The sequence below is a fragment of the Lontra canadensis genome, unplaced genomic scaffold, assembly GCF_010015895.1.
Source record: "Lontra canadensis isolate GAN:19392208 unplaced genomic scaffold, GSC_riverotter_1.0 scaffold41, whole genome shotgun sequence".
Lineage (NCBI taxonomy): Eukaryota > Metazoa > Chordata > Mammalia > Carnivora > Mustelidae > Lontra > Lontra canadensis.
This window is the reverse complement of record NW_022631035.1, coordinates 16,132,530-16,146,215: the sequence shown is the minus strand read 5'-3', so window position 1 is coordinate 16,146,215 and position 13,686 is coordinate 16,132,530. Positions and strand designations below refer to the sequence as shown.

Below are 13,686 nucleotides of genomic sequence, written 5' to 3'. Positions count from 1 at the left end.
CCAGTAAGTGCAATTGTTGCAACATCTGGTAAGAGTATGTTTAGTTTTGTAAGAGACTGTTTTTCTAAGTGCTTGTATCATTTTGCATTCCCACCAGCAATGGATGAGAGCTCCTCTTGCTCCACATCCCTGCCAGCATTTGGCTTTGTCAGAATTTTGGATCTGGGCCATTCTAATAGGTATAGTGGTATCTTGATGTTTTAATTTGCAATTCCCTAATGACATGATGCCAAGCATCTCTTCATGTATTTATTTGATATCTGTATATCTTCTTTGGTAAGGAGGCTTTTAAGATCTTTTGCCCATTTTTTTTTTTTTTTTTGAGAGAGAGCATGTGCCACTGGGGACAGGGGCAGAAGGAGATGAAGAGAGAGAATTCCAAGCAGGCTCCATGCCCAGGATGGAGCCTGTTGTGGGCCTCAGTCTCATGACCCAAAGATCATGACCTGAGCTGAAACCAAGAATTGAGTGCATAACCAACGGAACCACCCAGGCGCCTCAATCTTTTGCCTATTTTTAATTTGGGTTGTGCTTTTTCTTATTATTGAGTTAAGAGTTCTTTGTATATTTTTGAATATACAAAAAAAATACAGCCCATTATCGGATATCTTTTATAAATATTTACTCTCTGTCTGTGCCTTGTCCTCTTACCCTCTTGAGAGTCTTTAATGGAGCAGAAGTTTTTAATTTAATGAAGTAAGCTTAAAGATGCCTTAAAAACTAGATTCAACAACCGTTAAATACATTCATGAATGCTGGGCATTTTATAGCTGCATAATGCACTGAAGATAGTTGGTGGCATTTAGAATATGTACCTAATCTGGACTAATGCACTAATAATTAAATCCTTTTTAATTAAATTCTGTTTGGTAGCATCATTTTAGAGAAAATATTGATCTACAATGAATGATTTTACCCAGAATGTCATATTTAATTTATATGTGGAAAGAGAACATAGTTGACTATGGATCTTGGTTGCTCCCCAGGCAGAAGAAAATATCAGTTTATCAGATCATGGCTGTAATTCATTTGCAGCCAACGTGTCATCAAGACATACTGATAACAAGAAAGACGTCAAGTTTTCTAAAGCAACGCAGAAGAGAATTTCGCATGAAATTAGGGATTTGAGACTAGAACACAAAAAAATGTAAGTTAAACTTTGAAATTAGTTGAATTATACTTCTGTAAGTTTAAGAGAATAAAAAATGTAGCTCATAAGTTCTCCTAATGTATTAAAATGTAGAGGATCATGCATATTTGTGGCTATTCTTTCAGAAGTATAGTTTTAATTCCTAGATAGCCAATATCTTCATTTTTTCTCACTTCTCTCACAACTTTGTGGAAATGTATAAGCCATCATAGATTTCCAGTTATAGGAGAGAAATTATCCATATGTCTGTTAATTTGTCTTTAAGTAATATATTTAAATGTACAGTGTGATAACATATGTTTACATTGGGAAATGATTGACACTTTTTACTCATTTCACATATTTACCTCATTTACTTATTTATTTTTTGGTGAAAACATTTAAGTTCTCCTCTCTTAGCAAATTTCAATTATGTAATACAGTATCATCAATTATAGTCATCATGTTATACATTAGACCCACAGACCTTATTTATCTTTTAGCTGAAGTTTTATAACCTTTTACCAGCCTCTCCCTATTTTTATTTACCATACCCATAACCCCTGGAAACCACCATTCTACTCTCTGTTTCTGTGAATTTGGCTTTTAAAAAAAAAAAGATTTGAGAGAGAGAGCATGAGCAAGAGAGCATGAGCAAGGGGGAGGGGCAGCAGGAGAGGGAGAAAGAGGCTCCCTGCTGAGCATCTGGTAGCCCAGTGCTGGACTCAATACCAGGACTCCATCCCACGACCCTGGGATCATGACCTGAGCTGAAGGCAGGGGCTTAACTGACTGAGCCACCCAGGTGCCCCTGAATTTGGCTTTTAATAGACTCCACATGTAATAGATCATCCAGTATTTGCCTTTCTCTTTCTGACTTATTTTACTTTACATAATGCCCTCAGGTCCATCCATGTTGTCACAAATGGCAGGATTACCTTATTTCTCATGGCTGGGTAGATTCCAGTTTTTGTGTGTATGTGTGTGTGAGAGGGAGAGTGATATAACATCTTTAACCATTTATTTGTTGATGGACATTTAGATTGTTTCCGTATTTTGGCTATTATGAATAATGCTGCAGTGAACATGGGGGTGTAGTATCTCTTTGAGATCCTGTTTTCATTGCTTTTGGACATATACCCAGAAGTGGAGTTGCTGGATCATATCGTAGTTACATTTTAAATTTTTTGAGGAAACTCAACAGTTTTTCATAGTTGCTGCACCAATTTACATCCCCCCCAGCAGTAAATAGGTACTTCCTTTTTTCCACAAGCTTACCAATACTTGTTTTTTCTTGAAAATAGCCATCCTAACAGGTGTGAGGTGATATCTCATTGTGGTTTTGATTTACATTTTCTTGATGAGTGATGTTGAGCACCTTTTCATGTACCTGCTGGCCATTTGTGTATCTTTTTTGGAAAAGTGTCTATTCAGGTACTTTTTAAAGTGGATTATTTGTTTATTTGCTATTGAGTTGCATGAATTCCTTGTGTATTTTGAATATTAATTAATCAGATATGTGGTTTTGCAAATATTTTCTTTCATTCCATGGGTTGCCTTTTCATTTTGTCAATGGTTTCCTTTGCTGTGCAAAACTTTCTTAGTTTGATATTATCACATTTGTTTATTTTTGCTTTTGTTGCCTTTGCTTTTGGTATCAAATCCAAAAAATTATTGGTAAGACCAATGTCAAAGAGTTTACTGCCTATGTTCTATCTCAAGATTGCTTTGGTTCTTTGAGGTCTTCTGTGGTTCTATACAAATTTTAGAAATATTTGTTCTATTTCTGTGAAAAATGCCACTGGAATTTGGATAGGAATTGCACTGATTCTATAGATTACTTTGGGTAGTATGGACATTTTAACAATATTAATTCTTCCAATACACAAACACAGAATATACTGCCACTTAATTTGTGTCTTCTTCATTTTTTTAATTAATATTTTATAGTTTTCAGTGTCCAGATCTTTCACCTCCTTGGTTAAATCTATTTCTAAGTATTTTAGTTTCTGATGATATTGTAAATGGGATTGTTATCTTAATTTCTATTTCTGATGATTTGTTGTTAGTTTATAGAAATTTCTGCAACTGATTTTTGTATATTGATTTTGTATCCTGCAACTTTACTGAATTTATTTATTAGTTCTAACAGGTTTTTTTTTTTTTAAAGATTTTGTTTATTTATTTGACAGAAAGAGTGACAGTGAGAGAGGGAACACAGGCAGGGGGAGTAGTAGAGGGAGAAGCAGACTTCCTGCTGAGCAAGGGAACCTGATGCAGGGCTCTATCCCAGGACTCCAGGATCATGACCCATGCCAAAGGCAGATGCTTAACGACTGAGCCACCCAGGAGCCCCATTTCTAACAGTTTTTTGATAGAGTCTTTAAGGTTTTCTATATAAAAGATCATATCATTTGGAAATAGAGACAGTTTAACTTCTTCCTTTCCATTTGAATGCCTTTATTTCTTTTTCTTGCCTAATTGCTCTGGCTAGGATTTCAATACTATGTTGAAGAAAAGTGGTGAGCGTGGGCACTCTTCTTTTGTTCCTGATCTTACAGGGAAAGCTTTAAGTTTTTGACTGTTTAGTATCATATTAGCTCTGGCTTGTCATATATATTCTTTATTGTGTTGATGTGTATTCCTTCTATACCCACTTTGCTGGGATCTCTTATCATGAAAGAAAATGGAACTTTATCAGTGTTTTTTCTGTATCTTTTGAGATGATCATATGATTTTTATCCTTCATTTTGTTAATGTGGTTATTTGGAAAAACCTCCGTTCTCCTATGTTTCTCCTTTACTATCATACTACCACCATATTCATAACACTTCTGACACCCAGATGTGTGTGGTATCCTACACCAAGCTATTCTGTGACACCAGTTGGATGTCCTGCAATTTAACTCAATTCTAATACTATCTACCTAGAGTTAGTTGGCTCAGTCACATGAGACTGCCTCCCCCACATGCACTTTGTATGCCAATCTCAAGTAGTAAGTTCCCAATTTCCCCATAACTTTTGTTGGATTTAGATACAAATCAGAGGTTCCCATGACCCTTCTTTGAGTTTAATTAATTGCTAGAACATCTCACAGAACTCAGGGAAACACTCATGTTTACCAGTTTAGTAAAGGATATGACAGAGTATACAGGTGAATAGCCAGATGAAGATATATACAAAGTGAGATTTGGGAGCGTCCCAAGCACAGGAGCTTCTGTCCTCTTGGAGTTGGGGTGTGTCACCCTCCCAGTTTGTGGATGTGTTCACCAACCCAGAATCTCTCCAGAGAGGGGAGAAGAGCTGGAAATGGAATTAATAATTGATCGTGCCTACATGAGGAAGCCTCCATAAAAATCTCGGCAGTATGGGGTTCAGAGATCTTCCTTGTTGGTGTAAACATCCACATACCAGGAGGGCGATGTATTCTAACTCCAGAAGAATAGAAGCTCCTATGCTGAGATCCTCCCAGATTTTGCCATATGTGTCTCTTCATCTGACTTTATCTGGATCTTCTATCATATATGAAAAATAAACTTGTTAACATAAGTAACTAATTTTCTGAGTTCTGTGAGCTCTTCTGGAAAAGTAATCAAATCCAAGGAAGGCCTTGTAGTAGGAATCTCTGATTTATAATTTATCAGTCAGAGTTGTGACTCCACAAGTAGGTTGGGGGCAGTCTTGTGGGACTGAGCCCTTAACCTGTGGAATCTGACAGTGTATTCAGGTAGATAGTGTCAGAATGGAGTTAATTTGTAGGACACCCAGCTGGTGTGGCAGAGAATTGCTTCATGGGATGGGGGGTACCTCACACATCTAGTGTCAGAAGTGTTGTGAGTATGGTAGTAATGTGAGAGTAAAGGAGAAACAGAGGAATGGGTTTTCCCTATACTGTGCTGTATCACATTTACTAATTAGCCTATGTTGAACCATACTTGAATCCCAGAAATAAATCCCACTAGATCATTAATGTAATGTTTATTTGGTTTGCCAGTATTTTGTTGAGAATTTTTGCATCTATGTTTATCAGGGATATTGGGCTGTAGTTTTCTTTTCTTGTTGTGTCCTTTTCTGGCTTTGCTGTGCTGAGGCTTATGCTGGCTTCATAAAATGAGTTTGGAAGTGTTCTTTCCTCTTCAATTTTTGGGAAGAGTTTGAGAAGATTTGGCATTAATTCTTTAAATATTTAGTAGAATTCACCAGTGAAGCCATCCTGGACTTTTCTTTGTTAGGAGATAGATACTGATTCTATCTCCTTACTAATAATTAGTCTTTTCAGATTTTCTGTTTCTTCAAGATTCATTCTTACATGGTTTTAGAAACTTAGAAATTTATATATTTCTTCTAGGTTACCTAATTTGTTGGCATATAATTATTCATAGTAGTTTCTTATGATGTTTAGTATTTCTGTTATCAGTTGAATGTCTCCTCTTTTTTCTGATTTTATTTATTTGAGTCTTCTCTTTTTTTCTTAGTCTAGTAAGATTTGTTAATTTTGGTTATCTTTTAAAAAAATAAGCTCTTAGCTACTTTGATCTTTTCTACTGTCCTTTTAGTTTCACTTGTTTGGCTCTAATCTTTGTTATTTCCTTTCTTCAATTAACTCTGGGCTTAATTTTTTTCTTTCTTCCAGTTCCTTGAGGTATAAAATTAGGCTGTTTATTTGAGATCTTTCTTTTTTCCTTAGATAGGCATTTATCTTTATAAATGTTTCTCTTAGAACAGCTTTTGCTGCATCCAGTAAGTTTTGGTATGTCATGTTTTCATTTACTTTGTCTCCAGATGTTTTTTAATTTCTCTTTTGATTTTCTCTTTGACCCATTTGTTGTTCAGGAACATGTTTAATCTCTACATATGTGTTTTTTCCCAGTTTTTTTTCTTGTAATTAACTTATTGTTTTATACCTTTGTGGTCAGAAAAGATGCTTGATATGATTTCAGTCTTCTTAAGGTTTTAAAGACTTGTTTGGGGGTTCCTGGGTGGCTCAGTGGGTGATCTCGGAGTCCTGGGATTGAGCCCCCCATCGGGTCTCTGCTCAGCAGGGAGCCTGCTTCCTCCTCCTCTCCCTGCCTGCCTTTCTGCCTATTTATGATCTCTGTCTGTCAAATAAATAAAATCTTAAAAAAAAAGACTTGTGGCCCAACAATTGATCTATTCTAGAGAATGTTGCATATATGCTTGAGAAGAATGTGTATTTTGCTGCTGTTGGATAGAGTATTCTCTATATGTTTGTTCCTATAGGTCCATCTGGTCGATGATGTAGTTGGAATCCAATGTTTCCCTTTGTCTTTCTGTCTTGTTGATCTATCCATTGTTGAAAGTGGGGTATTGAAGTGTCTCTAAGTATTGCTGCATTGCTGTCTATTTCTCTCTTCAGATATATTAATACTAGTTTTATATATTTCAGTGCTATTATGTTGGATGTATAAATATTACAATTGCTTTGTCCTTTTGATTAATTCATCCCTTTATCATAATGACTTTTTTGTTACAGTTTTTGACTTAAAAACATGTATTAAAATTTATTTTGTCTAAAGTAAATATAGCTACCCCTGCCCTCTTTTGGTTTCCATTTGCATGGAATATATTTTTCTATCTCTTCTCTTTCAGTCTATACTTGTCCTTAAAGCTGAAGTGATCCTCTGGAGGACAGCATGTATTTGGGTCTTTTTTTTTTTTTGTTTCTTTTAATCTATTCAGTCACTCTATGTCTTTTGATTGGAGAATTTAGTCCATTTATATTTAAGGTAACTATTGATAGGTGTGGACTTACTATTGTCATTTTGATTGTTTTCTGGCTGTTTTATAATTTCTTTGTTCCTTTATCTTGCTCTCTTCCTTTGTGATTTGGTAATTTTTCTCTAGTAATATACTTAAAAAAATTTCTTTTTTTAATTTTTAAGTAATCTCTACGCCCAATGTGGGGCTGAATTTACAACCCCGAGATCAAAAGTCACATTCTTTCTTAAAAAGCCAATCTAGTGTAATGAACTCCTTTCCCTTTTTTTTTTTTTTTTTTTGGTCTTTAAAACTCTTCGTCTGTCTTTCCATTCTGAAGGACAGCTTTGTGAGGTGGTGTATTCTTGGTTGGCAGGGTTTTTTTCCCCTAGCACTTTGAATATATCATACCACTCCTTTCTGGCCTGCAGGTTTCTGCTGACAAACCTGCTGATAGTCTCATGGGGATTCTCACTATTCCTTTGTGTTAGATGACAAAAGGCAAGGAAGGAATGGGAGGTGGTAGAGTGTTCCTTTACTTTATTTTATTAACTGTGTAAAATAGGTTAACACCTGGGGACACACAGTGCCCTAGAGGAAGTGCATGTCTGGGAAAGGAAATGTACACATGAGCCTGGAGCATCTGGTGCTACAGAAATAAGGAAACTAACAAAGACCCCTATCAGAGATACATCAGAAGGACTCAAGAGCCTGCTTAAAGAGACTCCCACCATACATGTGACAATTAGGGTGTCAATAAGGGTAATAATTACAAGGAAGTAAGATGAATTTAATGTATGTAAATCCAAGGGTACAAAATAGTATAAAAATTATTTTGTCACTAATGGAGGATACAAGTAACCCAAGTCATTGTTATGAAAAGTGGTAAATAAAGGAAAAGAATAAAGTAATTATCCCACCTTTCTATATGAACTATACCACTGAGTAACCAAATAATACCCAAGAGGAAGTTTTTCTTTATAGAAATATCTAATGAGTGAAGAAGGAATGATCGTTTTAGGTATAAATATTTTATAGTCCCTGATGATTTACTGAGTCTAGTTACTATGTATAAGTATAGAAGCTAATACCACAATTAGAGAACCACTTGTACATTATATACCTCCCAGTGGAAAACACCAGCATCTGTATGGTGGTTTTATTGAAAAAAACAAATAAAAACTGTGAATCCTATTAAATCTTTAAAATCCTACAACCGGGGTTGCCTGGGTGGCTTCATCAGTTAAATATCTGCCTTTGGCTCTGGTCATGATCCCACACTGGGCTCCTTCCTCAGTGGGGAGCCTGCTTCTCCCTCTGCCTGCCACTCGCCCTGTCTGTGCAGTCGTTCTCTCTCTTTCTCTGTGACAAATAAATAAATAAAAATCTGTATTTTTTTTAAAAGATTTTATTTATTTATTTGACAGACAGAGATCACAAGTAGGCAGAGAGGCAGGCAGAGAGAGAGGGAAGCAGGCTCCCTGCTGAGCAGAGAGCCCGATACGGGACTCGATCCCAGGACCCTGAGATCATGACCTGAGCCGAAGGCAGCAGCTTAACCCACTGAGCCACCCAGGCGCCCCAAATAAAAATCTTTAAAAAAAAAAAAATCCTACAACCGTGGTAATACAATCAGCAAAATCCAGACTGGGAAATCTATAAGACAAATTGCCTGGGAATGATGATCTTGATGATGATAAAAGACATGGTAGGAGAACCTATAGATAAATGGAGATTTAAAAGACACATCAACAAACTGTAATGGGGACCTTATTGAATCCTGATGCAAAGTGTTAAAAATTTTTTATATTTATGAAACAGTTGGAGATTTGAACATTGACTGTGTTTGGTAATATTAAGATATTATTGTTAATTTTTGGGGTGTCATCATTGTGTTCCAAATATATTTAAAAGAACACCTTTTAGAAATTCATACTAAAATTTTTTCACATGAAATAATATAATGTTGGAATTTGCTTCAAAATAATAAGAAATGGGAGTATCTGGATGAAATAGGATTGCCCATTATTGAAGCTGGGTGATGGGTACATGGGAAAATCCTCACATTACTCTAGTTTTGTATATGTTTGAAAAGTTCTGCAAATAAAAGATGAAAAACAAAAAGTAATAAAAAAAGTAATAAAGGAATTACTCCATTTTTATGTGCATTTTAGGAATGCAACATCAGTATTCCTGTGTGGAGAAGAAAAATTCTCTGATTTTTCAGGAGAAGAAAATGTCAAGAGAGAGAAAACTTTACAAGGACAATTGCATACTAAAAGGACTGAGGTAAATTAATGATCTGGAAATATTTATTTTACTTTTGAGTGTTGCTTTTGGCTTTCATACATTCCATATCATTTTAGTTCAAGTATTGAAATGTCACAATCTGAAATACTTCCACTTCTTCCTCTTCTCCCTTTCAATCCTCCCCCTTTTCCTCCTTTTCTTCTTCTTCCTTTTTTTTTTAATATAACAAAGAACCCTTTTCCCCCTTTTCCTCCATTAGACTTTCATTTTTATGAAATAAAGGTGCTCTGTGTTAATACTTCCGCTGTTATAACAATGACCTAGGCATTCCTTCGCTGTGGCAGCATAAATTCAGTCCTGGCCTCCAACTTGCTCTGTGTATGGTCTTCTCACCTGTGTTTGTATCCTAGGTCCTGTTCTACTTTTATAAACACATCATTGTAGATCTCATTTTGAGATCCTTGACTTTGTTCCATCTGCAAAGACCTTTTACCAAATAATCACATATAGGTTCCAAGGATTAGGATATGGGCATATCTTTTTGTGGGGCTGCCATTCAATCTACTACATTCACTATATGATGTACTTAGATACACTCTCTTTTGTCTGGATAATTTCTCCCATCTGTTTTCTAGTTTTTCTTTCTCTAGCTGAATCTAATCTGCAGTTTAACCTGTCTATTGAGATATTAATTTCAGTGCTTATATTTTTTACTTCTAGAAATTTTATTTATTATTTTTTTAAAATCTGCCTTCTGTCATTTTCTTTGTTCATGTTCCATAGTTGTTTCAAGATTGATATCTGATAAACCTAAAATAAAGTCCTTGGGGATCTAAATCTGCTGTTTATTGCTTTGTCTAATTCTCACTCATTAACTTATATCCTTATATCCTATATATCAAACTATATATTTGATCTAAATCTGTGGGAATCTCATGATGACTCTGGATTTAGAGTACTCTCCTCCAGGAGAATTTGAATTCACTCCTGCCCTGCACTTTAGAGGTGTTACAAACATGGAACCACTTTAAATGAATTTTTTGGTTTCTATTTTCCTAGCCCATGTGTTTAGTGTAGATTTGAGTTCTGTACTTATGTGTGGGTATACTGTAGCTATAACTAATCAAGAAGAGTACTCTCTTTTCTCTCTCTTTTTCCAGCCAAGAGCTGAGACAAAGACAGATTTTATTCTGCATACTTCTGTTTGGGATAAATTGTTTTGTTTTTGTTTTTGTTTTTATTTTTGTTTTGCTATTTCCCCCCCAGCCTATTCTTGATGGTAACATTGCTTTTTGAAAATTTTGGCTCTATGTGGGATCTCAGTACCAATTCTTACCAATCTTATATGTTTTCAGAGTCTTCTTTCTACATCCTGCATGGTCTTAGAAAGACAAGGCTCTAGATTCCATGTAAAATTGAAGACACCTACTATTATAGTCCTCATTTTCTAAAATGACGCTTTTCTATCTATCTAGCTACTTGCCACTTCTGAATCTTGTTTATACGTATATGTTAAGTGGATCATTTTCTCAATCATAAGGATAATTTAAAGCATAACTACCCAGTGCCTGGCTGGCTCAGTGGGTTAAGCCTCTGCCTTTGGCTCAGGTCATGATCTCAGGGTCCTGGGGTTGAGCCCTGCATTGGGGTGGGAGTGGGAATCTCTGCTCAGTGGGGATGCTGCTTCCCTCCTCTCTCTCTGCCTGCCTCTCTGCCTATTTGTGATGTCTGTCTGTCAAATAAATAAATAAAAGTCTTTTAAAAAAAAGCATAACTACCTATGTTATTTGGTGGTGGTGGTTTTTTTTTTTTTTTAAGATTTTGTTATTTGTGTGTGAGAGAGAGAGCAAAAGCAAGGGGAGCTGCAGGCAGAGGGAGAAACAGGCTCCCTGCTGAGCAAGGAGCCTGATGTGGGATTTGATCCCAGGACCCCAGGGGATTATGACCTGAGCCAAAGACAGATGCTTAACCAACTGAGCCACCCAGGCATCCCACTACCTGTATTATTTAAATAACTCTTTTGCTCATATAGTCAGAGCCTATATGTGTAGTCTAGAATTTGGTGGTCTTGTCTTTACTGTACCATAGATTTGCCGTGCTTTGTAAAATCAGTTATTATAAACAGAATATTAATATTAATTAGGAGATGATTTAGTTGCATGCTTAGAAAAATGTGGCTTTGCAAAAAAATATTGTATAGTTTATTTCAAATTTTAGTATATGTAAACTAATTTCCTTATGAAAAGCAATTTTACATCAATGAGGAGCTTAGATATGATATGAGGTGCCTAATTTTAAGAGGTCTGTGATCTCAGGCATCAACATTCTTGTATTTGGCTCTAGATTGCCTCTTCCTCAGTGAAGCTGTCAAAGGAGAAGATGACTAGGAAAGAAAACTCTTTATTCAAGTTGCCGAATCAGTACAGCGTTCAGAAGATTTTACCACCCCTTTGTACATCTTCCTCAATTATTCGGTATTTAAGTCACTGTATTTTTTTACCCTAAATATTGCACTCAGACTTGTTTTTTTTTTTTCTTTTTTGGAATCATCTATCCTTTCCACATATTTTGCATACTGCAAAATAGTTTGTGCAAACTAAGACTATGCTTTAGGAAGGGTGATGTAGAGCTGAGCCTACTGTATATGGAAATGAGAGGCTTGGACTTGAGTCCTTATTGACCTCACATGCTAGCTTAGGCTTCTTGTACAACTTACTTTATATCCCTGGGCCTCAGTCTTCACATCTGTGCAAGATTCTTGTACTAGATGGACCCTTGAGATTTCTTCTAACACTAACATTTTATGATTTCAGTTATTTATACATTATGGAATTAGATAAATCACCTTTTCAAAATGTTTTTACTGACAAGTTGTGGAATCTGGGATTCTTTGCTATTTAAAGATATTCCTGTTTTTCCTTACTATAATAACTCTGAAAATTTGCTGTGACTTGAATTAAGAGTAACAGCCAAATGATTGTGGGTGGTGGGCACTACTCACTGACTAGGGTAAATTTTGCTCCAGAGAGCACCTAAAAGAAGCAAGGGGGGTATTCTGGGATGAAGAATATATAATTCACTATCACTTAGAAAGTTCTTTAAGAAAGGTTTTTATGGAGTAAGACACTGGAGACTCTCAAACCATTGATAGGTTTATTAATATTTTAATGGAAAAATGGCATAAATATTGTGTGTGTGGTGTGTGTGCACGCATGCACGTGCTGTTTTGCTTTGTTTTTGTGCTGCTTTCTAATGTGGCTGTTTCTTTGACAGGAAAAGGGAAATGATTTCTAGACTCTACAAGACATTATATAATGAAGAACCTCAAAGAAACTTATACTCACAAGAATTAAGTGGTAATAATAGTTTCTAGAATTTCTTGAATTAATTTCCTGATTGTGTGCTTAATAGAAATTGTTTCAGTGGTTACTATCTCTTTCTTTACTCCTAATGGCATATAATATCAATTAATATTACATGATATGGCAAATGCTGTAGCCTGTGAGCAAGGCATAAGTATATTAAGTATTCATGAATATCTTCTGTCGTATTGATGAGATAGGCAAAATATAACTTATGTACTTATTCTAGTTCAAATTATTTGGGAAAAAAGTCTGGATATTACATCCAATGAATGTATTAGTGAGCATTGGAGTCACTGATTTTACTGGGATTTAGTCCTTGGTATCTTAATATTAAGAATCATAGTACCCTTCACTTTTTGACACTGAATTCTTCCGTATCTTGGGTCTCTCCTCTATATTTATGGAGTCATTTGGCATATTTTCCCTCTTACCTTAACTCTGGTCATCATATTAGGCCTTTTTTAAAAAGTAATCTCTATGCCCAATATGGGGCTCAGACTCACAACCTCAGGATCAGGAGTTGCATGCTCTTATAACTGAGCCAGCCAGGCACCCCTGTATTAGGCATCTTTTATCTCCCATTTTTATTGGGATATAATTAAGGTGAAGCACTGTATATGTTTAAGGTGTGCAGCATATTGACCTGACTTACATATATTGTGAAATGATTACCACAATAGTTTAGTTAATATCTATCATCTCATATAGATACAGAAAAAAGGAAAACATTTCCCTTGTGGGGAGAACTCTTAGGATTGTAAAAATCCATGACCTTCCCTATTTTCTCATTGGAGAAAATACCCTTTCACTTCTTGGTTTTCTTTCATTCAATTTTTTTCTACTTCCTCAGGGACTATGTCAATTTTTTAAAAAGATTTACTTATTTATTTGAGAGAGAGAGAGAAAGAGCAGGGGGAGGGACAAAAGCAGAAGGAGAGAGAGAAAGAATCTCAAGTAGACTCCACACTGAGCTTGGAGCTGATTCGGGGCTATGTCTCACAACCCTGAGATCATGACCTAAGTGGAAACCAAGTCGATGCTTAATCAGTTGAGCCACCCATGTGCCCCAGGACTATGTCAACTTTATACTCTGCTTTTCCAAGAAGCTTCTTCAAAGAGTTGTTTTCCTTAATTACATATTTACTTCCCATTTCACTTATACCTGGTTTCCATCTCCAATACCCTATTAAAACTATTATTAAAGTCAGTATTATCAATGTTTTA

The 13,686-nt window shown here is 35.7% G+C and overlaps 1 protein-coding gene across 1 annotated transcript in view; it reads left to right on the top strand.

Annotated features, from left to right (window-relative positions):
• Window positions 1-13,686, top strand: part of EFCAB13 (EF-hand calcium binding domain 13) — a 217,963-nt gene that overhangs the window by 9,407 nt on the left and 194,870 nt on the right. Inside the window, exons 3-6 of the mRNA XM_032871038.1 lie at window positions 987-1,147; window positions 9,022-9,136; window positions 11,441-11,571; window positions 12,371-12,453. Of these exons, the coding sequence (XP_032726929.1) occupies window positions 987-1,147; window positions 9,022-9,136; window positions 11,441-11,571; window positions 12,371-12,453 (490 nt within the window). The remainder of the gene's footprint in view (window positions 1-986; window positions 1,148-9,021; window positions 9,137-11,440; window positions 11,572-12,370; window positions 12,454-13,686) is intronic.